The sequence below is a fragment of the Pogona vitticeps genome, chromosome 6 (assembly GCF_051106095.1).
Source record: "Pogona vitticeps strain Pit_001003342236 chromosome 6, PviZW2.1, whole genome shotgun sequence".
NCBI lineage: Eukaryota > Metazoa > Chordata > Lepidosauria > Squamata > Agamidae > Pogona > Pogona vitticeps.
The window spans coordinates 121,619,191-121,645,277 of NC_135788.1; the positions used below are offsets into that span (position 1 = coordinate 121,619,191).

At 59.3% G+C, this 26,087-nt stretch overlaps 2 protein-coding genes across 13 annotated transcripts in view; both read right to left on the reverse strand.

Annotated features, from left to right (window-relative positions):
- Nucleotides 1-1,310: 1,310 nt before the first annotated feature.
- On the reverse strand, nt 1,311-19,902 carry CHRNE (cholinergic receptor nicotinic epsilon subunit). 2 transcript variants are annotated; one of them, XM_072977317.2, is made up of 13 exons: nt 19,419-19,557; nt 11,552-11,771; nt 11,241-11,380; nt 8,342-8,386; nt 7,944-8,053; nt 7,625-7,780; nt 6,945-7,048; nt 6,492-6,692; nt 5,929-6,043; nt 5,521-5,635; nt 4,257-4,473; nt 1,824-1,954; nt 1,311-1,675 (listed from the first exon to the last, which is right to left on the reverse strand). In XM_072977317.2, the coding sequence occupies exons 2-13, from the start codon at nt 11,598-11,600 to the stop codon at nt 1,511-1,513; spliced, it is 1,548 nt and encodes a 515-aa protein (XP_072833418.2). In that variant the 5' UTR covers nt 11,601-11,771; nt 19,419-19,557; the 3' UTR covers nt 1,311-1,510. The 2 variants fall into 2 exon arrangements, with proteins under 2 accessions (XP_072833418.2, XP_072833419.2); XM_072977318.2 differs by lacking the exon at nt 11,552-11,771 and having other exon boundaries at nt 19,419-19,902.
- A 917-nt stretch (nt 19,903-20,819) lies between these two features.
- The window catches only part of MINK1 (misshapen like kinase 1), a 40,076-nt gene continuing 34,808 nt past the window's right edge, over nt 20,820-26,087 (reverse strand). For all 11 annotated transcript variants that reach the window (XM_072977309.2, XM_072977307.2, XM_072977316.2 and 8 more), the window contains 8 exons: nt 25,820-25,978; nt 25,515-25,658; nt 25,081-25,215; nt 24,553-24,653; nt 23,958-24,107; nt 23,189-23,348; nt 22,895-23,034; nt 20,820-22,485 (listed from right to left, as the gene is read on the reverse strand). In XM_072977309.2, the coding sequence (XP_072833410.2) occupies nt 22,402-22,485; nt 22,895-23,034; nt 23,189-23,348; nt 23,958-24,107; nt 24,553-24,653; nt 25,081-25,215; nt 25,515-25,658; nt 25,820-25,978 (1,073 nt within the window). In that variant the 3' untranslated portion in view covers nt 20,820-22,401. The remainder of the gene's footprint in view (nt 22,486-22,894; nt 23,035-23,188; nt 23,349-23,957; nt 24,108-24,552; nt 24,654-25,080; nt 25,216-25,514; nt 25,659-25,819; nt 25,979-26,087) is intronic.

Below are 26,087 nucleotides of genomic sequence, written 5' to 3' on the forward strand. Positions count from 1 at the left end.
GTTTAGCTGGGGGGGGGGTGGGCTTGGAGTTCTTGCCTGCTGCACAAAATGAAGCCGCTGTGCTAAAAGGCTCAACATTCGTTGAACTCCTCCTTGGCTTTCTCCTTGTGAAACATCACTTAGTAAGGACTGTGTGTGTCTGTGTTTTCCCACAATGTCTTTTAGGGGACGAGGATTGTCCCCAAATTCCGATTTTCGACTCTTTGGGATGCTCGGTCAAAGGCTGCCATCAGGAGGCTTGTTCTGGAGGCTGCCACAAACTCTTTTGCCCAGGGCAAAAGCAGGAAAGGGAGCCTGGTGGACCGAGGGGAAAAGCCAGCAGCCTCCAACCACCAGAGGTGCCTGGAGTAGCCCCCCCTCCCTTAAAAGAATAATGGGACTTAAGCCATGGGGCTTGGTTTCTCTCTTGGAAGAACTGCCCCCTCTTCTGTCTGTGGACACCAAATGCCAGGACTCCAGGCCCCAACCTCTCCCCCCCCCCCCGCTCCTTTGCCCTCATTCTCGCCGTGCATGAACTACGTGTGGCTGCTTGTGAAACTTCCTACCTCCTGCCCCTGCCCACTTCCTAACCTGTCAGCTGCCCACCTTCCCCGGGCCTTGCCTGGGGTGTTCAGAGTGACCCAGTCCTGGGGGAGAACCCCCATTGGCCATGGCAGGCCCCAGGGCTCCCCGGCCGGGGAATCCCACAGCCACCCGCCAGGCCCCGAAGCTTCCTTTCGCCTAGCTGGAGAATTGCCAGAGCTCCCAGGCTGGCCAGTCGCCCCTCCAGGGCCACGGACTCTAATCCAGCCCCCCCCCCAGGAGGCTCCAGGAGGCAGAGGCGGGGGGGGGCACCCAACCTCCAGCCATCTTCCTTGGCTTCTGCTTTTGCTGGCAGAGCAGGCGATGGAGCCATGGTCCAGAAGGCAGAGGTCAAGAGGTCTCGCTGGGTCAGGCGCCGGGTGGGTCCAGGCCAGCTAGCCATTCCCTTCAAGAAATGGCCAGAGGAGAGGAGGGGGCAGGATCCCAGAGCCTGAAGAGGGAGGGTTGGGTGTGGTGTGGAGGGGAGGGGAGAAATGTGCAAGAGGGAGGGAGGGAGGAAAGAGCCCCCCCCAGGGCTGCCTGGAGCAGGCCACCCCCGCCCCGCCTCCTCACAGGGCCACCCTATGCCCAAAGCAAAGCCTTTCCTGCAACCACAGTTCAAGAGGGCGGCCTGGGCCACCAGGCAGGCTTCCCGCCGGAGCTGGCCCGCTCCTCTTCCTCCGGCTCCCAACGTGCGATGGAAGGGGCAGAGGGTCGCCCTAGGACACTCAAGGCGTGGGAAGGGCCGCTTCAGGACACGCTGTTTATTTGGACACGTTAGGGCAGCCGACGCGTACAGAAAGCATTTTGTGGATTTTACACGACACGGGTGGGTCGGCTGCTGGCGGCCCTTCCATGGCCCTCGAGGAAGCGGGCTCAGTGCTGGGGCTGCTCCTGCAAGGGTCCCAGGGCGGACCAGCCAGCCAGGGCAGGAAGAGGCCGGCCACCCTCACGGTCCCTCTTGTCCTTCCTCACCCGGAAAGGGGTGGCTGGGCACAGTGTTGAAGTGGCCTATGGAGAAGATGGCGAGGGTCCCGAGGGCGAAGAGCAGGATGGCTGCCCAGAAACACAGCTGGTCGATCACCTTTCCGATCAGCACCCAGTTCTCTGTCTCCTGTGGGAAGCGGAGGAAGTGGGACGGATAAGGGCCGAAGGGGAGGGAAAAAACGCAGAGGACGGGGGGGCTTTCCTGCCCACCCTCATGAGGAGGCACCTACCCACCTACCCCCCCCCCCCCGGTCTTAGGCTGGCAGCTGCCTTACCGTGCTCTCCGCGTTCTGGCCCTTGGTGCTCTCGGCGATGAAGTTGCAGGCGTCCACACACGCCTTGATCTCCGGGGCCAGGCTGGCCAGGTTCTTGTACAAAGTGTTGGTCATCCCCACGTCCAGCTCATCTGGAGGGAAGGGAGAGGGATGGGCAGGAGGAAAGCCAGAACCCCCCCCCAAGTCCCGAGGCAGCTCTGCCTCCACGCAGACACCCCCCACGGTCCTTCCTTTGTTCGTGGGCCAAAAAGCTTCTGACGACAGCGTCTCTCCGCACCTCGGAAGACGGTTCGGAAAGGCCCTACCTGGCATACCGGGGGGGGGGGGGGACAGGGCCAAACCAACACCGCATGCTTCATCGGGGGGGGGAATGGAGGCACTAATAGAGGGTGGTAGGGGGCAGGCCCGGAGCCGTCGTACACAAGAAAAGGAGCTCTGGATTTTACTAGACCCCCAAGCGAAACAGGAGTCAACCACATGAAACGGCAGCAAAATAGTCTAATGTGATACTTCTTGGCTGCATCAACAGAAGATGGTGTCCCAATCCAGAGGAGCCACCGCACTGCTGCGTTCTGCGGTGGGACCTTAAATATGGGATTCTTGGCGCTGCTACGGGCGTCACAGTTTTGGAAAGAGACTGAGACATTGTGATGTGCCCAGAGGAGGAGGAGGAGGAGGAGGAGGAGGATGGAGACGGACAAGGGTCCCGAGACCAGGCCCTGCCAGGCAGGATGGAGAAGAGAAGAGGGAGGGCGATGGGAGAGCTTCTTTTGGGGTCACTCCAGAGGGGAAGATGGATTGCAAGGGGAAAAGGAGATTTTGCCTCAGCATTAGGAAGGCCTTCTTGAGAGCAAAGGAAGGGGCTGCCTCACGGAGCAGGGGGTCCCTCAAAGCCGGAGGTGCTTAAACAGAAATAAGAGGAAATTCTCACCCCCCCACACATACACACTGTCTAGGAGGCTTCAGGAAGGGGCTTCCTGCTTTGGCAGGGCCTGGACCCGATGGCCCTGGGAGGGCGGCAGGGTGTGTGTGTCCCTTCCGGCCTTAGCCCTCCAAGATTGGAAACATCCTTCAGAGACCAGGAGGGGGGGACCTCCTGGCCGCGCCATCCTTAGGCGAGGAGGAGAGCGGCCGGCCGGTTGCCGGTTCTCTGGCAGAAAGGCTGACCCCCGCCACGGGAAGGGTTTGTGAGGACCTTGTATGTGAGCGAGGGACCTGTTCACGCCCCAGAAACTGTGGGAAACCCGCCCGGGGGCCCCATCCACTCTGTTGGGTCTGCCTGTAGCACCCCTTTGCTTCCAGATTGCCACCCCCGGCATTCAGCAGAACTCTCCCTCCCTCAGGAAAAGTGTCCATACATACATGCTGTGCACTAATACAAAAATCCCCCCCCCCCAATGCTACCATCACCCTGCGGACCAGATAAGAAATTATTTCATTTTCATCTCTTTTCGCCCCATTCCACTCCAAAGATCCATTGATTCTTCTGCTGGCTTTTGACCTCTCCCTTTTACAAAAACATAATTCAAATATGGATTCCACCTCTCTTTTAAATCATTATATTTTGTCATCCCCCTCCTTACTTTTATTTCCCATGTTAGCTTATCATTTATCGCTAAACTCCACATTCCTTTATACCAATCTTCAAGGCTGACTGTCATTTTTCCAATTTTTTGCAAATATTAATCTTGCTGCTGTGACCATTGTAATGATTAACTTTCTGTTCTTTTTTAAGATGGTCATCCTCAATTATATTTAAAAGAGCAATAGTTGGTGATATTTGAATATTATATCCAGTAGTTTCTCTGATTTCTTTGAAAACCAGTGCCCGTTCTCTTTCTTATTTCGCAACTCCACCACATATGTAAATAACTCCCTTTTCACATCTCCAGCATTGAGATGGTACATTTTTATTTGTAATATTGAATCTTACTGGGGTAAGATACCATCTCCATGAGACCTTATAACAATTTCCTTTTATAGACATATTCTTCATTATTCTTTGTGACCGTATTTTGTTCCAGTCCTCTCTTTTAACCTCTTCATCCATATCCTCTTGCCATGGCTTTTTCATCATAGCTTTTTCATATCCAACATTTATTTAAATCTTATAAATCACACTGACTCTGCCCTTTCTTTTATTTCCTTCCTTCCTCTTGATCTTGTCTTTGCTCTATAATCTCCTTAAGTTTAGACAGTCTTCTAATTTCTCCTCCTTTTCTGGTCCACTCCCTTGTCCAACTTTCCATTTGCAGTATTTTTATCCAAGATAAATTGGTGCACGGCATGTATGTATGCACACTTTATTATAGTATTGTTCTTATTGTTTTTCTCTAGTTAATTAATAAAACAAAAAAGTAAAAGCCTGGCTCCCTCCCTCCTTCCCCCCCAGGCCCCCTGCACCCCCCGACCCCCCCCCCAGGCCATTCTTACAAGCTGCAGAGAAGCCGGGCATCCTCCGGAGTCCGTGCCGGGGGCCCTGGTGCTCGAAGAGCAGCTCGCTCCGAGGCTTCTTCAGGATGTATTCTTCCGCCTTCAGCATCAGCTTGAAGGAGCTGCGCCGGCGAGGCCGGGGTCCGTCCCAGGAGTCATCATCGCCTGCCGGCTCCAAACTGGAGCCCAGGTACCGAGGAAGGACCTCCAGGAACAGCTGCCGGTGGGAAAAGTGAGGGAGAGCGAGTGTCCCGTTGAGGCAGGCAAGGAGTCTGGGAGACCCAGGGTGCCCAGGTCTCTCTCCTTCATCTGCACTTCTTGTGATTTTCGAAATGACCCACACTGCCTGGCTGTTTAGGCTTTATAGATTTCAATTAATGTAATCAATAAATTAATAATAAATCACCAATATGCAAGGCAGAATGAGTGGCGTTATATTGGCCTTTGGAAGAGGTCATCTTGCGTAGCTTTATAAGTGTAAAAAGCAAGACTCGAGTGGGCCTCCCTCCAAGCTGGGTTCTGCTCGCCTGCCCGGCTGGATTCTAGCAGCTGGACCCACAGGCCCAATGCCGCTTTGCAGGCCCCATGTGGTCTCTTTGCACGCCTTTCCCACCCTCCTCCAGTCAGCAAACTATTTGTTCCTCATGTGAGGACAGCCAATCTATTGGTCATTGAAAGGCAACAAGCCGCCACCCTCAGAGTCAAGATACAAATAAGCTTTAAAAAACCCCCCAAAAGCAGGGATTATCTGGAATTTAGATACTGTACTGCAGAGCAAAAACTGCAAATGGAAAAATGGTTTGAAGGCCTTTGTGGATGGCGTGGCTCCTCTGGCAGGAGACATTGAGGGCTCCCCTTTGGGGACAGTTAGTCCCCCCCCCCCGAAGGTCAGAAGGTCACTCCTTTTCTGACTTTCATTTTCTCACCGGCCCTGACCAGGGTAGCCCGCCGGAATCCTATTTGATGTCAGGCGCCGCTATCGCAATTTTTGGCTACAGAAACTTCCCCTTCTGCTTAGGGACTGGATTTTTGCTAACATTTGCTCTCTTGCAAAACTGAGGGAGTGGAGGAGCGAGAGACAGAACAGGGTTGCCAGAGCAAGATTCTGGCTGGCCCCGCCAGCATCCTTCCACCTTTAAAAACAACGCACAGCCAGAAATGGTGCAAACGTCTGTCTGTGCTCAGTGTAGCCCACTTCATTTGCTTCCTTGAAGAAGGGAAGGAAACCGCTGGGCTCCCAATTAGCACCCCCCCTCCCTCTCACGTGTTTGAGGCGCTCCGACATGACGTGGGTGCTCGGGCTGCGCAGAGACATGTTCAGGACAATGACGCAGTTCATGACGATCAGGGTGGCCACCACCATCACAAAGAGCAAGTACCTGCCGCCAGGAAGGGCAAGTCAGAGGAGCGGGGCTCCCAGGCGACCCTCCCCCCCCCCCCGGGTTCCTCCCAGGGAAGCTGGGTGTGGGCTGGCACTCCGTCCTACCTGCTGGGCCGCCCCACGGCTGCCGTGGCACTTTGGCTCAGCGGTGGTGGCAGCCCACGTTTCACTCCTTCCAGACCCTCTCGGAGCACACAAGCCCCCTGCTGCTGCTCACCCACGCCCCCTCCCACCCGCCCCCTTGGGTGCCCCAGTTCTGCTCAGGCCCCATAGCCAGGAACGGGAACTCACTTGCCGATGAGGGGGACGCTGAGAGAGGTCTCCGGCACCTGCTGGGCAATCAGGAACAAGAAGACCGTCTGCGCCAGCAGGACCGAGATGCTGACGGTGCACTTCTGTCCTCCTGCTGCCCCAAGAGAAACAGGGCGGAGGAGGGACGAGTGAGCCGTTGCCCCCACCCCCACCCCCCTCACAGCCCCTTCTCTCCACCAGGCTTGCCCACCACCCCTGGACCCAGAGTCCTCGGCACACCACAAAGTGTGCGGGGAGTATACCCCCCCCATGGCGCTTAAAGCACTCTCTGGGCAATTTGCAAGTGAATTGTGCAGGCGACACATTCCCCCCTACACAGCCCCCCTCCTTTCTCCTTGTAGGCCCATGTGCAGGCTGGCTGCGGACGGACGGACGTGTGCCCAGTGTTTCTTTCTCCTGCATCCGAGTCCTGCGAGGCACGGCTAGGTGGCCCAAGCCCACCGGAGAGGCGCACGTGGCTGAGGTTGCCCCACTGGGGATCCTTCTAGCGGCCTCGGGACCTCTTTCCTGCCTGCCCCAGAGAGGGAGGGAAGGGGGCTCACACTCTGCCGGGAGGAAGTAGACGAGCACCACCAGGGAGGAGATGAGCACGCAGGGTGCGATGATGTTGATGATGTAGAACAGGGGCTTCCGCTGGATGATGAGGAAGTAGTGCATCTCGGAGAAGCCGGGCGCCTCCAGCCCGGCCACGGGAGCCAGGCTCAGGCGGGCCGGGCGGTGGTGGATGGCCCACTCGCCATTCTCTGGTCAGGAGAGAGAGAGAGGGAGACCACAGCTGTGGGCCTCAGGCGCCACGTGGGGGGCGTGGCCGCGAGGGCGTGGCGGAGCCCACTGAATGCACCGGGGCTCCGCTTTGGGTCCCTGGTCTTCTGGGGATGTTTGGGCGGACTCAAAAAAAATGGTTTGGAGAGAAAGTCCAGGGAGGGGGACCCCATAGCCTGTCAGCTGGCCAGGCAGCTCCCCCTCCTCGCAGGCCAAGGCCCCCCCCCCCTTACCTGTGAAAGCCGCCCGGTCAATAACGATATTTTTCGTGGGCTCCCTTGTGAGGTCATCCGGGCCATAAAAGAGCTCCACTTCCCTGGCATTGTAGTTTTGGGACCTGGGCAAAAGAAACATACAGAGAGAGAGAGAGAGAGAGAGAGAGAGAGAGAGAGAGATCTATGCACAAAGACCACCTCCAAGCCCATTTCTGGAGGTGCTGCGTGTGAGTTGGGTTGGCATTTTCTTCCCCACCAACTCTGAAGAAGCAGGTGGTCGCCTGGCACGCACACACTGATACAGTATATGGAAGTGTAAAGCGCCCCAGCACTGTTGTTTATGTTGGGGTTTTTCTTGTTGCTCAAACAGGTGAAGACCCCCCCCTTTCTGAACCCAGGCCGGGGGGGGGAGTTGGGTCCTTCCCAGCCGCCGCCACCCCCCCTCCTGTGCCTCCTTTATCAAGGTATTCTTTTTACCGGAGAATGACTCCAAAGCCCAGTGTGCCCTCCTGGGGCTTCTTTGTCCTTCAAGGAGCATCATCATCATCATCACCACCACCACCATCATCAGAAGCACCATCCCCTCCCCCACTCCCTAGCACCCTTTGTCCATGGTGTTTCTGGACATGAGAGGCTGGCCTGTTCCCGCCTCGGTCCTCTCGTAGGCGGCCGCGCTCGGCGTCCTTTTCCTTGCTCACCGGAAGACGAGGGAGCAGTTCTGCCAGTCGAAGGGGAAGTAGGTGACCTCGATGGAGCAGGTGCTGCGGTAGATGGCTGGGGGCAGCCAGTACATGTACCCCCCAGGGTAAATCAGGACGTTGGCGGCATAGGCCACTTCGAAGTTCCCATCGATGCTGCGGGGAGCATGAGAGGAGGGTGAGGAAGAAACGGGGGGGGTGGGCTTTGAGCCCTGGGAGGACAAAAGTGGGGCCCCCGTGCTCCCCCTCTTCTGGGCAGGCACCTGGCCCCCTAGCCTGCCCCTGGCGGCCCCTCCCTCCCCACCCACCCCACACTCACTTGTTCTCCAGGACAATGTCCGGCAGCCACACCAAGTCCGCAGAGACTCGAAGGGCCCTGATCCCTCCAAAATCTTCACTGCTGTAGTTCAGGCGGAAATCCATCCATTCCTGGGACGGTTGGGGAGGAAGGGAGAGGACTGGTCAGGATTGGAGCGGGGGGGGGAGAGACGGGATGCAACAACCAGCCCACCCACCTGGGGGGGGGGAAGAGAGATCAGCCCTCCTGCCCCTCCTCAGAGCCCCTATGCTTAGGGGCAGAAAGGCAGCCTGCTGGAGGAACGTGGTGGGATGGGGTGGAGGGTCAAGGTCGGGGCTGGTGCAGGAGGAGGAGGAGGAGGAGGAGGAGGAGGAGGAGGAGGAGGAGGAAGGCCAGGCAGCCTCAGGGCTGACACTCACTTGAGTAATCCAGACATTGGTGGTCAGAGTCTCTTCCTTCTCGTTCTGCAAAGAGAAGACGGGGGGGGGGGGGGAGGTTACTTGGTTTTCTCTTCCCTGCAGTAACTCAAGAACAAGCAAGGAGGAATCGAGCAGATCAGCCCCATCAGTGACCAGCAGCGCAGGAGTTGCCCACAGGCTAAACAAGCTACGGCTGTGGGGCCTCAGATGCTGTGGGGCCCCTAGGCAGAAATTCCCCAATGAAAAAGGGGAGGAAATTTGTTGGTTTGGAAAAAGAAATATGGCTGAAGGTGGACCCAAGATAACGCAGAAGCAATTCCTCCATACACACTTAAAATATGGGCCTGTAGCTTGCTGCACCCATCTTGTATCCTTAACTTCTCTCTCATGTAAACACTACTCTCTCTGTGTGTGTGTGTGTGTGTGTGTGTGTGTGTGTGTGTGTGTGTGTGTGTGTGTGTGTGTGTGTGTGTGTGTGTGTGTGTGTGTGTGTGTGTGTGTGTGTGTGAGAGAGAGAGAGAGAGAGAGAGAGAGAGAGAGAGAGAGAGAGAGTGTGTTCTGTGTCATCAAGTCAGAACCGATTTATGACCTTAATAGGGCTTTCAAGGTGAGTGAGATATTAAAGGAGTGGTTTTACCCTTTCACTCCCCCAAAAGGAGTTTCCACAGCCAAGAGGGGATTTGAACCCTGCTCTTCAGAGCCCTCATCTGTCACTCTGTCCACTACATCTCACTGGGAATCTTGTACTCTTACTAGGCACCACCTATACAGAGGTAAATATATAACAATAAGTTCTTTGTATTCTCAAAGGCTTTCACAGCTGGGATCCGATGGTTCTTGTAGGTTTTTCGGGCTATTTGGCCCTTTTTCTTGAGTTTTTTTTCTTCCTGTTTCACCTGTCTCTGTGGTAGTAACTGGCAAAACATTAGGAAGAAAAACCTCCAGAACAGGGCCAAACAACCCAAAACACCTACCACAACCAATAAGTCCTTTGTTTTAAAAACTGGTGCTTTTTTGTGATTCTGTTTCATTTTGTTTTGACCTTTTGTGGAGTTTTTGAAACATTGGAACATATTGCTATTTGGGCTGTGCAGAACAGCCGGGCCCCGGTCCACCCCCTTTTCTAAGTGGACCTCGACCGCCTACACTGGGCCTGACCCTCCTCATAACATTGGGGAAATGTTCTTCTCCACCCCCAGGGCTGGGACATGATGGGTGTGTTTCTGGGTCTCCATCAAACCTCCCAAACAAAAAACAGGCCTTGCCAAAGGTTTCCGGAAGGGTGACCGGGACCATCAGGCCAGCCTTTTGCTTTTATTTATTTTATTTATTGGTTGTTCTGAGTTTTTCGGGCTCTTTGGCTCTTTGTTCTGAAGGTTGTTCTTCTTAACGTTTCGCCATCAGACTGGCAAAATGTTAGGAAGAACAGCCTTCAGAACACGGCCAAAGAGCCCGAAAAATCCAGAACAACCATTAGATCCCGGCCGTGAAAGCCTTGGCGAATATTTGTTATTTATTTATTTAACTTATATCCCACCCACACTACCCAAAGGTGTCTGCAGGATCCAAGTTTTGCCCCCCCCCCCCGGCTGCACAGAAGGACCAGCCCAGCAGCGCCGAGAGCTGACGCACCGGTGGGCAGATGGTGGTCTGGATCGGGTGGGTTGGCCTGTCGCTTCCTGCCTCCTTTTGGGCCAGCCGTTTAGCCCAGCATGGCTGGCTGTCTTTCTTACTCTAGGGATGCTGAATGGTGTTCCCGGAAACAGAGGCTTCCTGCCCTGGTCTGGAATTGCCCTGATACCCAAATCCATTTGCCTAACAACAGGGCACAGGCCTAACAGACGTCCATGGCAGACAGAGAACAGCTGTCTTTACCAAACCGTTTAAGGCGAAAGACTTTTTAAAAACAAAAAGCCCTTCTATTAAAAAGAAAAACAAGCACACCAAGCAAGTAATTAAGAACGGTGTTAAGGCTTCAGGTTTACTGGATAAAATAACTCCATCCTCTGCTGGCAGATCATCCCCACTTTCAAATAAGGCGTTGCCATTGAATCTCGCCTCTTCAATCCCATCTCTTGGCATAATCCCGACAGCCGTTTGTGCCTGTGAGACTGGGAAGGCGTCAGCGAGTGTCCTGAGAGGCTTGACCTCTTCCAGCAGAGGGGTCTCCACTGAAACTTCAAGACTGGATATTTCGATGCCATTCCGAACACGGAGGGGCTCCAAAGGAGCAGCTCGTGCGAACTGCATAACATTGTTGGACGTAGAAGATTCCAACGGGCCGGCCCTGTTTTTCATATGGAGAACCATTGGGTCCCCAAGGTAGCCATGCGTCCCTGGAAGCACATGGCGAACAAGACCTGAAGGCATGATATGTGACATGGGAGGATGCCGAAACCCTCGCCCAAGATGGAAGGAGAGGGAGGATCCTTGCTGCCCAGACATGACACAGCATGGAAGTGGAATCCAATCCACGGTCTTAACGAAACAGGTCTCCCCCCCCCCCCTCCGCTACAGGGGTTATCTATCTTTCCACTCCACCTAGGCTGATTGTCTGCTGCTCAAAGCCGCCCCCCTGAGAAGCATGTTCAGGATCAGAAGTGTTCCACCAAAGGTTGGTCCTATCCAGGTGGGAAGAGGGGAGAGATAAGGTCAGTTTTTCACTCTGGAATGCCGTTCATTCATGGAAAAGGCATTAATGGAGACCTCAAGAGAAAAGCAGCACCAGTGACGATTTAGAGCCCAAATAAAAGGTGAAAAACCGGCCCTGATCCAAAGATGCTTCTGCTGCTTGCCAGCCTTGCCCAAGAGCAACTGCGTGCAAGGGAGAAAAAGCAGCCTGTGAGTTGCATGTGTGTGTGTGTGCATGCGTGCGTGTGCGCGCGCAGCCCCCACTTACCAGGGAGATGAGGTTGGTAAGGGTCAGCTTGATGGATACCACCAAGGTCTCCTCTGTGTTGCGCACCGGCCGCACCCTCTTGTCGTAGTTGGCAAAAAGCATGTTGAAGAGGCGGAGCTCCTCGCTGGCCTCCAGGAGCCCTGTTTTTTGGGGGGGGAGGGGGAGATTTTTTGGAGGGGAGACGCACCCAGGAGGGGAAGGACTCTTCCGGGGTCCCCCCCAGATTTGACACTTGAATGGCCGAGGCTTCTTCCCCACCAGCTCCCCGAGGCCTTGGCCCCCAACCCGCCTCAGCCAGGCCCTTCTCTTACCAAGGGCCCCCCAGCTGAGAAAAAGCCCCAGCCAGAAAGGGCTCCCCATGGCTGCCGTGGCTGCAAAGGCGAGGGACTGAGGAAGGGGAGGCGCACGGAGGCGATTCTGAGGTTGCTTTTGTCCTTCGCTGGGGGGAGGGGGAGGAATCACAGGACAGCTCCCCGGAACTGAACGTGGATGCCAGAGGGATCGGCTTTCAGCTGGAGTCACATCCTGCACCTGTTGAGAGATTATCCAGATGCCTCCAAAGCCTTCAGTGAGGGATGAAAATGGTCTCTAGGCCAGGGAAGGCAACCACGGGGAGACCACCAGTGGCTGGAGCGGGGGGGGGAGCCTTCGGGGGGGGGGGAGCTAGATCCTGGAAGGGGCCAGAAGGTATTTTCCGAACCCAGAAGGGAAGAGCCTTCTGCTGGGAAACGGCTTTGAGACACACTTTGAGGCAGGCTGCGGTCACATCAGCAGGCAAATCCATTTAGGCTGGATCTTAGTTCACCCCACACAAGAGAGGGCGAAATCGATTTATAGGGGCCACCTAAGGCCTGACAGATTTTACTTTCTTGGGCTCCATGTTCACTGCAGAGGGAGATAGCAGCCACAAAATTAAAAGAGGAAAGCGATGACAAACCTAGACAGCATCTTAAAAAGTAGAGACATCATCTTGCCAACAAAAGTCCGAATAGTCAAAGCTATGGTTTTTCCTGTAGTGATGTATGGAAGTGAGAGCTGGACCATAAAGAAAGCAGACCGCCGAAGAACTGATGCTTTTGAATTGTGGTGCTGGAGGAGACTCTTGAGAGTCCCCTGGACTGCAAGGAGAACAAACCGATCCATTTTGAAGGAAATCAACCCCGAGTGCTCATTGGAAGGACAGATCCTGAAGCTGAGGCTCCAGTCCTTTGGCCATCTCATGAGAAGAGAAGACTCCTTGGAAAAGACCCTGATGTTGGGAAAGTGTGAGGGCAAGAGAAGAAGGGGACGACAGAGGACGAGGTGGCTGGACAGGGTCATTGAAGCGACCAGCATGAATTTGACCCAACTCCGGAGGCCGTGGAAGACAGGAGGGCCTGGTGTGCTCTGGTCTGTGGGGTCACGAAGAGCCGGACACGACTAAACGATTAAGGTTGCTTTCCACGGGTTGGTGGGGGCTTTTAAAAATGCCTCACTTCTAACATGAACTCAAGGCCCTTTTGCAGATGAGAACACTTGGTGTCGTTTTCACTTGTGCTGGGTGGATTTTGCGTGGTGGGGCACTGCTGTTTTTCCTTTTAATGGTATTTTTTTCTGATTCTTTCTTAAAATGTTTCTTGCTCCATCACTTCATCAGTATGTTTGGCATTACAACCACTGACTGCTCTCTCCGTTCAGCAGATGAAGGAGGTGGCAGAGCAGGCCCCCTCCCTCCCTCCCCATTCTCATTTTTTTTAACCACATTAACTGGTGGGTGTCACTTCTCTGGTTTTTCCCCTCCCCGTTGTTTCTAGCAACTGACAGGATAACCGCAGGTGGCACTTCCAATTTGTCAATGTATTAGTTACTTTAAAAAATAAAATAAAAACTTTTAAGAACCGCATGCTCCAAACACAGAAGGGAAATAAAGTCAATGTCAGCGGCGTAGACACCAAAACTGGTTTAAATCACCAGAAATACAGTAAATTGATTTCCATTAAGAGCGTGTGAACATAGCCACCAGTTTAAATGTCGCATGACTTGAACGTGACGTTTATCCTCACGACAACCCTGTGAGGTTGGGGCAGCAGCTGACCCCGGGGACCTCGGGCAGAGCAGCAAACCAGAGTCGCCCCTCCCGGCTCTTCCTGGTCACTCCTGTGCACTACCCGCTAAGCTTGGGGCCACCCAGTGATGGGCCCACCTTGCCCTCAGAGGTGCTTTGGCAATGGGGTGGGGGTGGGCGCTCTTTCTTGGCTCTGGGGCCTGAGCGGGGGCTGAACCTCCATGTGGAGGGCCATCGAGTGGCGGGAGGCAGAACCACGCTCGCCTGGCCATCCCTCCCACACCTCATTTTCCGGCCCATGGCTCTGCTGAACCGAGAATCATGGCCTGTGCAGGCTTTAGGGCAGTGGTTTTTATGTATTACATGTTTTCATTTCATGTTGCTTGATTTTAAATTGTTATGTTTTAAAATTGTTTTAGAAAGCTTTGTAAACCACCCTGAGATCCTAGGCTGGAGGGCAAGCTATAAACATTCAAACAAACAAACAAACAATAAAGCAGGACAATGGATACTGGTTTCACATTTAGCTCAGCAAAGCCATCCGTCACCCATCCTGTATTTGTGCATTTGATTTCCCCCCCCCCTGCAGAATGCAGGATACTCTCTCTCTCTCTCTCTGGTGCTGGCATGGGCGGGGGCACCCCCTGGCCAAGTCACAAACTGTGTCAGACTCACTTTCAAGCACCCCGTGGTTATTGTTCTTTTTTGGGGGGAGGGGAGTTTGCTGAAACATGCCACCGTTCCCCCCCCCCCCAAAAAATACTTCATCTTTGTTGGCATCCTGCACCCAAACAAGCCCAGTCCCGGCTGGGATTCAGTTCTCCATTCCATGGAAATGCAGGCGTCCCGTTTGAGGTGCCCGAGGGCTTCAGGTGGGTTTCGTTCTTTATGTCCCCATCTCTTGGCGCAGAAGAAAGAGGGCTTGGATGGGTGAATGTGGTCATGGGTCCCACAGGAAAGGGCTGTCATGGGCCCAGTCATGGACCGACAGGACAGGGGACAACCCTGAACGCATTGGGGGGGGCACCGTGGGGTGGAAACGTGAGCTGCTCATTTGGTGCAGATGCTGTGCCGGGAGAGTCCCAGGCCCTGCATAATGCCACGTCATGTGTAGGTTCCCATCTATGGCTGCAAAACAGAATGGTTCTATGTGACGCTCTCAAGTTGAAATTCTTCGCACCCCAATGGAGAAACTTGTGACTAGCTAACCCATGCGCCTGCTACTGACCCTGCTCACTGTGTATGACGGGCAACTTCCAGGTCCCTGATCTCTCCCGTTCTTGAGGCCCTGGGCCCTGTGGTCATGCTGGGACTGGATCAGGGCCCTTTCCATGGCTGGGGGGTGGGTGGGTGGTGCACTGAAAAGAAGACTTGGCCTCCCTGCAAGAGGACCGACGGCCACCCGACTCCCGACACCCGAGGGGTGGCTGGGCAGATAAGGGAAAGGCAGTCCTTTCTTTCAACCTCTGCCCGCCTATTCCCCCCAACTCTCTCTCTCTCCCCCCCCCCCGTTCCATCTGGGCTGCCCAGATAAAACCTGATCCCTTTTCCTGCTTCTAATAATAAACAGCCCGCAATGCCCCCTGCCACATGGAGGCTCTCCCTCCAGCTGACAAGGCAGGGCAAGGAGCAGGCGCCAGGCCCTTTGCTTGGCCAGGACAAGGGGAAGGACAGGGCTTTGCCCACAGGATACGGCCCTACCCCACACAGGGATGCCAGGGCCTCATCCGGGTTGGGCCAGGCACTGGACATGGACAAGCAAGAGGCCAAATTTTGGGGGGGGGGCAATTCCCTGACCCATGTTAACTAGAGGTCCCATGTTCCCCTCCATGGGTGACATGACCCAGGCGAGCAGCTGGGCTGTGGGCTCCACCTTTGCCTTCACCCGACAGGAGTGGGGCTGCGGTGGCTCCGTCGGAGGAAGGGAAGGGAAGGGAAGGGAAGGCAGGCGGGCAGGAGGGCAGGAGAGCATCTCCTGGAGGGCAGGCCAAGAGGGAGGATGATGTCCAGGAAACCACGGGGGCTTCCGCTGCTCAGAGAGGGAGGAAGAGCGACAGACAGACAGACAGAGGCGGACTCTGCTGCTGGGCTCCCTTGGAGGCGGCGCCGTCCAGGGCAGGGGAGCTGGGAGCGCAGAGGCCAGGGGCTGACGGGCACGGTAAGGCCGGGGGCGCGGGGCGGAGCGGGACCACCACCTCAGGCGGGGACTGCTACCGGAGGGGGGAACACGACCGCTCCGCAGAGCAAGCTTCCCTTTCCCTCCGTCCCCTTGCCCCCATCCCCCACCAAAAATCAGAAGCCCTTCAGAGAGAGAGAGAGAAAAAAAGCACCCCAGCCTGCTGGGAGGGGGGGGGAAGTCCTCCCTCAGCAGCCAAAAGGGGGGGGGGGAGAGGGCGCATCAGCAGCGCCCCCGAAAGGGGAGGAAAAAGCCCCAAGGGAGGGGAGATCCCAGTCCGAAAGGGTCAGGAAACAACCAGCGGTTGTCCAGAGGGGACTCGGATGTGAAGACGCAAAGCGGGGAGAAGGAGAGAGAGAGGACCGGGGGGGGGGCTTCGTGTGCGCGCACGTGTACACGTGGAGGCCGGGTTTTGCAGGCAGACAGGAGATGCAGAAAAAGAGAGCCGGGGCCGGGCTCTTGGGGACCCTCCCTTGGGGGTCTGCGGGCCTCCCGGTCTGCCTCCGAGGAAGCCGGGGAGTCCCCTCCGGAGGCAGAGGGTGGCAGCGAGGAGGACTCTTCCCTCGGGGAAGGGGCCGAGGTTCCTTTCCTCTCGGGTGACGCCGGGGGTGCAACCCTCCTGGCCGAAGCCTCAGCCGGGGACCCCGTCCCTCTCCTCTCCCGGTGCCCCCTCCCTCTCCGGAACGTGGGCGGCTCTTCTCCCGCGGCTTCCCGCTGAGGTTCCCTCCGCCACTTTATCGCGCGTCCCTTCCGCGCTCGCCTTCCTCTGTTCCTCCTCCTCCTCCTCCTCCGCTCCCGCCGCCCGCCGGCTCCAGGCTCTTCTGGGGTCCGTCGCCCCCCCCCCCGAGAACCCCCGGGCCGGCCGGGCGGGCGTTCGCTGGCCTCTCCGATGTCGGTGCCGTCAGGGGCTGAGCAGACCAAGTCCGGCCCGCGCGGCCGCCCCAGCCTCCTGGCCCTCCCGTGTGGGGTGGGCGGAGGGGCCTTGGCTGTCTCCGAGGGAGGAGAAGGAGGAACACTCTGTGCGTGCTCAGAGACAGGAGTCTTGTCTCGAACGCGGGGCCCCGAGGCTTAGCCCGCCAACAGGGTGGGGGGCAGCCCGAGGGGGCCCGCCTGCCTGAAAGTCTCCCTGCCCGCCTTCTCCTGCAGAGATGCCGCCCCCCCTGCCCCCCGGCGCTGCTCCTCCTCCTGCTGACCCTGCTGGCCATGGCAGCCACCGCCGGGGACCCGCCCGAGGTCTGTGACCTGGAGATGAACAAGACCAAAGACCTGCTCCAGGTGAGCTGCGTGGCAAAAGGGCTGAGCGGGGTGCCCGCCGGGCTGCCCAAGGACACGGGCATCTTGCTCCTGGCGTCCAACCGCCTGGCCCGGGTCTCCCTGGCCTCCTTCCAGCACCTGAGCCTGCTGAGCGACCTGGACCTCTCCAACAACAGCCTGGCCACCCTGGAGGCGGCCAGCGGAGCCCTGCCCGAGCTTCAGCAGCTGGTGCTCTCCCGCAACGCCCTGGCCCGCCTGCCCGCCTTCCCAGGGCTGCCCCGGCTCTGGCGCCTGGCCCTGGGGCACAACGCCCTCTCGGAGCTGCCCGAGGGGGGCTTCCGGGCCCTGAAAGCGCTGCGGGACCTGGAGCTCCAGGGGAACCGCCTCCGCCAGCTGCCGCCGGGAGCCTTCGCCGGCCTGGCCCGCCTCCGCGACCTGGACTTGTCCGACAACGACCTGGAGTCGCTCCCCCGGGATCTGCTGGCCGAGCTGCGGCTGCTGGAGATCTTGCGGCTGGAGCGGAATCGGCTCCAGAGCTTGCCCGACGGCTTCTTCCCGGAGGAGACCCCCTTCGCCTTCGTCTACCTGGAGGAGAACCCCTGGCGCTGCGACTGCCGGGTCGCCTATCTGCGGGACTGGATCCTCGATTACGACACCGTCTACACCCGCACGCCGGGCCCCGAGAAGGAGATCACCGAGAACAACCCGAGGAGCGTGAGGTGCCGCACTCCGGCCGCGGCCGAGGGGCAGCCCCTCATCGACTTCCAGATGGACTGCGGGGGCCTGGGAGACGGGGAAAGCGAGGGCTCCGACGAGGACGCCCCCGCGGACCCGACGCCGACGCCCCCGGCCGCCGCTGCCCTCCGGACCACGGCGCTCCTCCCCGCACACCCTCGGAGCCCGGCGGCAGCCACGGCTCCAGGCACGACGGGCAGCCTTCCCTCCACGGCTGCCCTCCCGCCCCCGACCTCCTCTGCCACACTTGGCCCCAGCGTGGCCACCCCAACCCCACGGGGCTCCACAGAGGCTGCCTTCTCCTCCGCCTCCTCCTCCTCCTCCACCTCCTCCAGCACCACCACCACCCCTCCTCCTCCTCCTCCTCCACGTGTATCCGATACACAGGCCACAACTTTGGCTCAGGTGCCCAGCACCCCTTCCGTGCCCAGCACCCCGCCTGAAACCACACAGCCTCTCCCTGCGCCCACGGCCACACCCCGCCCGCCCGCGCGCCCGACAGCCCCCGCTCGGCCCGCCGCGACGGAGCCCGCCCCCTCCAGCCCTTCCCCTCCGGCTTCCACCCGCCCTCCTGCCCGGCTGCCCGTCTCTCCGGAGCTGCCCGCCGGTTGCCGGTGCCCTGCCCTGCCCGCCCAGGTCCAAAGGGCGAGAGGCCGCCACCGCGGGGCCCCGAGGCGCTGGGCGGGCGGGCTGGCCGGGCGCTGCTGCCCGCTGCGCCTGGCGCTCTACGCCGCCTGCCTGGCCCTGGTGCTCCTGGCCACGCTGGCGGTCCTGTGCGGGGTCGGGGGCCTGCCAGGGACCTCCCGGCGGCCGGAGGAAGAGGCGGCGGCGCCCGCAGCCCCGTGGCTCGGGAGGGCCGAGACGCCGCGCCCGGGGGCTGCCGCGCCCCTCTACCGGGTCTGCAAGACCTTCCGCGTGGCTCCTTTCCGCCAGACCAGCTGGCTCCTCGTCAGCCTGCCGGGCCCGGGGAAGCCGAAGCCCCGGAGAGGCGGCCCGCGGAGGCCCTCCGTGTACAGCCTGGACCGCGGGAGGGACGCCAAGGGGGCCGTGCGGGTCAAATACGCCGCCGCCGCCGCCTCCTTGTAGAAAGGACGGCCAAGAGAAGCAGCAGCAGCAGCAGCAGCGGGCGGAGGGGAGGGGGACCCTTCACTCCTTGAGATGTGGGGGGGGGGCAGGGGGGGCACGGCTGGCATCAGGGCACGAGAGAAGCCGGAAAGAAGCCTTGGAAAGCGGGCGGGCGGGCGGGCTGGCGTGTGCGCGCGCGGAGATATTGCGAACACGGAAGCGCGTGGGAAAAGCGACTCGCGTCAGGCAGGGAGCAAGGCTGCCCCCTTCCCAGCGTGTTCCGGGCTTGACGGGGGACGGGGCGCCCCTTAGCCAGGGCAGCGGGGGGGGGGGGCACCGAGAGACGGCCTTGCCTTGCCCTGCGCACGCGGCACCGGGAGGCGCCTTCTGGTGGGCACGGGCTGGGGTGCCGGTGGCTCTCCTTTTCCAGGAAGGAGGCAGCCCCCCCCCCCCGAGAGACGCTCACCCGGTCTCTCCTGGGCCTGGGCTCTGAACCCCGAAGCAGGGCATGGCGTGGCCCCCGGTTCCCTTTGAAAGGAAAGGGACAGTTCCGCCCCCCCCCCCCGTCCGTCCGTCCGTCCATGCTGGGCATCACCCCCTCCTGCCTTCCAGGGTGTTCTGCTGCCTTCTCCACACACCCCCTGCCAGCCCCAAACCAGGGGCATGCCGCCGCCGCCGCCGCCACGCATAGAGCTGGCACAGTGGGGGGGGGGGGCGGGGAGAGATAAGCCGAGGATTAAAATCCGTGGACAGAAAAAGAACAATATTTGCTCTGTTTAAAAGAGACCAGCTGGAAGGAACCCAGGAGGCCTCGGCGTGGGGGGAGCGGCCGCCGCCTTCGGTGCCCCACCAGCCCTGCCTAAGCTGACCAAAACCCACAGGGCTGCGGTGCTCTGAAGCTGACCCTTTTTTGCTGGGCCGCGGCTGGTCGGATGCCCCCCCCCCCCCCGTGTCACCAGGGGAGCCAGGACGTTTCTCCGGGGAGCTTTGCTCTGCCTCCGTGCAGGGGTGCGGGTGGGCGACGCGGTCTCCCCTTCCTTCCCATCTCTTCGGCTGGGAATCGCCACCTCCAGCTCAGGCGGCTGGAAAGACCGAGGTTTCAGCCGACAACGGATAAAGTCCACACACCTCTCCGGCGGTCTCTGGTGTGGTTTTGCTCCTTTGATTGCCATGGAAACACCCGTCCCGTTCAATAAAACCAGCCGACCTTTGTTCGGAAAAAAAAAAAAAAACCTGCCTGTTCTCCTTGGGGGGAATTTGCACTCTGGTTAATAATACTGTATAAAGTCAGTGTTGGGGGTTCTAGCCATAGGCTTCAATTAATTTACTCACGCTTGGGAGCGTGGCAGCGAATGATCTTTAAACATGCAAGGGGTTGCCAATCTGGAAGGTGGGACACTGGGTTCTCTAACCCCCCCCCCCGTCTCGCTAAGACAGAACAGCTCCTTGCCCTTCCCTCAGTAGCAGAGAGAGAGAGAGAGAGAGAGCGCATATATCTATATATATCTATCTATATCGATATCTATTTCTATATATATATACTGTATATGTGTGTGTGTGTGTGTGTGTCCGTCCCACTCTCCCATCTTCTCAGTTCCTTGCTTCTCAGCTGCAGCCCCTCCTGCAGCCCCCTCCCTGCCTGGGGGCTTGCCCACAGTTCCAGCCAGAAGGCACCCACCACTGGGCCTGCCAGTGCAAAGGGTCCCCCCTCCTCTCTCAGGCCCCCCCCCCCGCAACATCCCACCTCCAAGCCTTGCTTCCTTGGCTCTCCTCGCTGGCAGAACCAGGGCACAGCCTGATGGGGTGATGGGCCACCCCACAAGACTGGGGGCCTCAGTGGCGGCTCAGGAGGAGGGCAGTCTCTCTCGTCTCAAGAGCCCCGAACACCCCAGCGGGGCCTGCAAAAGGGAGGAGGCCCTTCTCCCATTCGGGGGAATCTCAGGAAAAACTTCCTCACTGTGAGAGGAGTAGGACCACAGGGGAACCCGTGACCTCGAGGGAAGGTGCCGAGGGCCCCAGCACGGGATCCCTTCAAGGAAAACTTAAGACAACCACCAGGCAGAGATCCTTTGACTTGGCCGTCTGCACCGAGCAGGTGGTTGGACTGGATGGTCTTGCAAAGCCCCCTTCCAACTTCACTTTTCTAGGATTCTGTCCCGCTAGTGGCTTCCCCCTGGGGCAATGACCCCCCCCCCCAAAGTCAGTGAGGGGAGCCGGAGCCTTCAGGGGCCCCCACCGGCTGCACTGCTGAGGGGTGCATGGCCTCCCCCCTCGTGCATGGAGACACCAGTCCCAGGCAAAGAAGTCACAGAGTTTGGTTCTTTTATTAACAGATGAGATGCCAAGGCCACCGCTGACCTCTGGAGGGGGGGCCGCTCCCGTCTTCTTCCGCTGGGGAGACGGTTATGGACAAATGCAAGCGAAAAATACACGAGAAACCAAGTCGCCCGGGGGGGGGAGGGGGTGGCGTCGCCCCCGGATGGGCCCCAGCCCAGTCCCACTGCCCCCCTCCACCCAGCATGACAGTGCAAGTCTTCCCCACACCGTTGGGTGGCGCGCAATACAACCCCACCAACAAGGGCCTGCCGCCCCCCAGCCCTGTTGAGCCAAGCAGAACCCCAGCAGGAGGTTGGGGGGGGAGGCGGGGGGGGACACACACAATGCTAAGCTTGGGTCACTCCCAAACCCACCACCACCGGGATGAGCTGGGCCATTAAAGTGCTTCGTTAGTCAGTTACTTAAAACGCCATTACAAAAAGAATGATAATTAAAGCAAAATATACACAGCTCCCCCCTTGGGGGTGGGTGGGAGAGAAATCTGATATACATCCACGTATGTCCCATGGTTTGAGGGAAGCGGCATGGGGTGGAGGAAGGGGAGGCGCTGGAAAAGTGTGAGGGGGACACTCCTGTTTGTAGCCACCAGATGTGTCACACTGATAGGGGCAAGGGGTGTGTGCGTGGGGGGGGGGGTTGGTGGGAAGGAGGAAGGCTGGGCTGAGCCATTCATGGGGACTGTCTGCTGGGGGTCAGGGATCACCCGGCCACAAGGGCACACAAGGGGTGACCGCCAGCAGGCGCTGCGGGGTGTGTGTGTGCCTGTGCGAGGGCAGGGGTTGCAGCGAGGAAGGACCTTGCAAAGGGTGCCCTAAGGGGATTGGGCTCTGTAGCCCCCCCCCCCCCCGCACAATGCAGAAGGCAGATCCTCCTCCTACCGCCCCTTCTCGGCCACCCGGGGCCACTGCAACACCATGCCCCACCTTGACTGCTGGGAGGGGGGGGGATCCTTCCTCCCTTCCTCTTCTGATCCAGGGGTGGGGTGGAGACGCAATGGGACCGGCCCCCTCTTCTGCCTATTTACATGATGTGGCATGGGTGACCCTCCTCTTCCTGCCCCCTCTGAAATGGGGCAACCCCTTGGAATGGGGGTGGGTGGGTCGGGATGCCACGTCAGTAGGGTTCCTCCTCCCCCACTTCCAGCAGGACAGCCCCACCCAGACGGGAGGCCATGGGAATGTCAGTTCTGGACTCTGGAGGTGGCCACAGGGGGACAGCCCATCCTGGACTGTGCCCCCCTTTAGCCTAAAGCGCCCCCCCATGCAGCTCCCCAAGTCTCCCTGTAAGAAACAGGGCCAAAAGCATAAACAGGAAGCAGAAGACTTCCATCCCCCCACCCCCGCTCAAGAAACAGCAGCCGGGGGGGGGGGGGAGGATGAGAGACGGGGGCTGGGAGCGAACTGCCAAGGGACTGGTTTCACTGGCTTGTCCCTTGCCCGGCCCTCCCCAAGGCAGGGAACCCTCCCTCACCCCCCCCCCCACGCAGAGGCTGCTCCTGTTCTTCTTCCTGGGATGTGTCAGCGGGGGGGGGGCTCGGAGGAGGCCCCCTCTCACCAGTTCATGATGCAGTTTCTGTTCAACGTCATGAAGTAGACCTGACTGCTGCCTCCTGAACGCACGGAGGCAAAGAACACCTGGGGAGGGAGAAAGGGTGTCGTGGTGGGCGGGGGCCTTGGGGCCATGCCTTGCCTCCACGGCCGGCACGGAGCGATGAGCAAGGCACTGTCCAGCCCAGGAAGGGTCAAGGGGGGCTGGGGTGGGGTGGGGTGAGGTGGGGGAGGCAGCCCAGCCCCCCACCCCGGACCCAGTTCCAGCCCTGGGAACCCCTTTCCCTCTTGGTCTCCTTTCTGGGCTTCTTGTCCTGACTCCTCATCGCTCTCACTCACCCAGTCGCCCTCGGTGGTCCCTGGACCTCCTCTGTCTTCTGCGGGGGGGGGGGGGGGCTGATCCTGGGGCCCAAAGGAGGGGGGGGTGCCCTGGTGCCTTCCACCCTCTCCAGGCAGTTCCCCACTCCCATGGCCACCTTCTCGTCCCGGCCCTCACCTTGTCGTTGCGCTCACACAAGAACTTGAGCCGCTGGGCCCGTTTGTGCATGAAGACGCCGTCCAGGTGGCCCGTCTCCACCGAGCGGATTTCAATGGCTTTCTCGCCCCAGCCCATGATCTGGTTGGAGCAAATGTACGCTGCGGGGAGAGGCCAGGGTGGCGGTGAGGGAAGAGGGGAGGCCCCCTCTGCCACGCCCAGCCCGGCCCCCCAGGGGGGGACTTCCTCAACCTCCAGGGTGGGCCGCCCCACGCACCCACCCACCCACCCATCGGGCCCCTGGCGCAGGCTCACCGACGGAGGTGGGCATCTCCCCCCACTGCAGCACCACGTCCTTGATGATGCGCCCATAGGTGTTGACGTAGACCCCCTCGTCCTCGTAGCAGAGCAGCATCTCCATCCCCTCCGTGTTGGGCAGGAAGATGATGGCGTGGGGGGTGATCTGGGACTGGATCTGCCATCAACAACAGGGGCAAAAGGGAGGGGGCGGGGGGGAAGTGGTCAGGGCCTCGTCCTCTCTGCCCCGTCTCACCCGCCCACCCGTGCCTCAACCAAGATCCACCACAATCGGAAAAAGCTCCCTCCTGCCAACTGGGGCCATTTTTAAAAAAAGGACTATTTTGGGGTGGGGGGGTGTCCCAAGGGGCTCCGGCCCCCTAAACCCACAGGGAGAACAACAGGTTTGGGGTGATGTTTTTGGGAACAGCATCTTGTCTCTCTCCCCTCTCCCTCCCCCCCCGGGTATCCCAGGATGTCATTCAGGTGCTCAAGGGATACTTTCAGTGTCAGCAAGGGGGGGGGGGTGCTGTTTTCACCTCCAGGACGGCCTGGGCTGTCCCAGTTTGGAGAAAGAAGATAGAAGAGGGCCCTTTCGGCTCACATAAAAAGCCCGATGCTCACTGCCTTAAAAAGGGGAAGCAGCAGTAGCAACGAATAGCAACACCTAATCGGATTTCATCCCTGTGAGAAGGCAGGCCCGCACGCCCCCCCTCCTGTGGAACCGAAGCAGGATGAGCAACAGCAGGCGTTCTTCACCCATGTATGCGCCCCCCCCCCCGCTTACATGGACTGGGATGTAGATGTCGTAGTTGTTTCCTGAGTCCACATCGATGGCATGGAAACCAGCGCATGAGCCATAGATCACTTTGAGTCGCTGGCCCTCCTCCACCGTCAGCTCCACCAGCAGCGGCCGGTGAGGCAGGTCAGCAAAAGACTGAAAGGAGACGGGGATGGGTGGGTGGGTGGGTGGGCGGCGGGGGGGGGGGGAGAAGGCATGAGCCAGGAGGGATGCTCTGTCGTCGGAGGCCTCGAGAGCCCGGCTGAGTGGAGAGGAGGGCTTGCACAAGACTTGAGCCACCTCGGGGGCCAAGACGCCTCTGGGGAATCTCCCAGAAAGAGTCTCACCACGAGGATTGGCCAGAGAGGCACTCCCCCCCCCCGTCCACCACTGCCTGCCCCCCTGCCACTCCTGCAGCCCTCCAGCCGACTTTCATAGGTCAGGGCTTCTCCTTCAGCCAAGCCAAACTCCACCGCTAGGCGCAGGTGGGATGGGCTGTGGAGGCAACGCTCGCTTCCCTCCCCGCCGGGCCGGGTTCCCACGTGGCTCTCTCTCCACCATCTCCACCATCGGGGAAGCCCCCCTGCCCTTAACCCTGTACCTTGAAGGCCATGAACTTGTGGTAGGGCTTGGGGGCCCAGGCGTAAACCTCCACCGAGTTCTTGAGCGCAATGACCAGAAATTTGATCCGCTCATACTTCACTGCAGGAAAGACGGGAAAGGAGAGGCGGTGAGGGCCAGGGCAGCCTCTCCCCAGAGAGTGACGGGCCCCATGAAAGAGGCCCCGTGGGGGCTGCTCCTCCTGCAGCCAGCGGGGATGATGGAGCTCAGGCAAGACGTGGCCCTCCAGCCATGGTCAAGCTGGAAATGCCCAGCGTTTCACACTGTTGGCATTGCTGGCTGCATTGCTGGCTCGGGGCCGCAGGGAGCTGCCAGGCAAAGAAGGCCATGTTTGCCACCACCCCCCCACAATGTCAGCCAGTCCGCTGGGGAGCCAGGAAATAAAAATTAAAGGCCCCCCTCCCCCTTCAAGCGGGATGCTTTATTTTTCCGGAGGTGGTACCGGGGTGGGGTGGGTGGGGCTGCTTCGGAGCCTGGCCTGCTCCAGCCCAGGCCTCCTCCTGCTTACCTACGCGGTAGTGAACGCAGCCTTCCATGTCCCCCACCGTGGTCCAGCCCTGTTTCTTCTCCACTTCCGGGTCGTTGTGCAAAATCTTGTTCCTTAGCCACGAGAGGTAGTAGACCCGAAGCTTGTTCCTCTTTCCTGCGGGAGAGGGAAGTGGGGTGAGCGAGGAGGAGGGCCGTGGCCGGCTGGGGAGGGTGGGAGGGAGGGATCTGGAGCCCTGAGAAAGAGGCGAGAAAGGGGGTGGGTCGGTGGAAGCCCACACCTCAGGGGCCCTGGGGTCTCAGGGGGTCTGTGGCTCATGGGTCCGGCCAGGCTCCTCTCCCCAATATGCTCTGCCCTCCGTGGACGGAGCTGTGCCACGAGGCCGCTGGAAGTGTCTCGGCAGGAAACGGACCAGCTGGGCTACCACGTGCCACACAGGCAAGGCACCCGCTCACCAGAGATGGTGGTCAGCAGGTTGAGCCCCTCCAGGACGTCCATCTGCTGGAAGCGGCGGCGGTTGATGAGGCTGTAGACCTTGCCCTGACCGCTTCGGTCCAGCAGCATCAGCCCGTTCTCTGTTCCCACCAGCAGGTTGACTCCTGTGGGCACCAAAGTGGAGACATGGAGGGGTGAGGTGGGGTGGGGGAGGCAAGCAAGGGGGTGTGTGTGCCCCCCACACACACTCAGAGAGGGGCCCTCTTCTTCCCCAAGGGGGGAAGCAGCCTCAGCCTGCCCTGCTCAGCCCGTGGCCCGCTCTCACCCCAGAGGGCGGCGCACAGAATCTCCGAGTTGAAGCGCTTCTTGTACTTGCGGATCTCGGGGGTGTCGCTGTGGGGCCGTGTGTTTGTGGGGTTGACGTTGACCACGGAGCCCTTCCGGGCTTCCAGCTGCAGCTGCTCCAGACGCCCCGGGTCAAAGGCTGGGGAGGGAGGAAAAGGGAGAGGTCACCGCGGAGCCCTGAGGCTGCCGGCCCTTCCAGAAGAAGCCAGGACCGGAGGCCTGGTGACCAGGGTCCCCCTGGAGCCTTG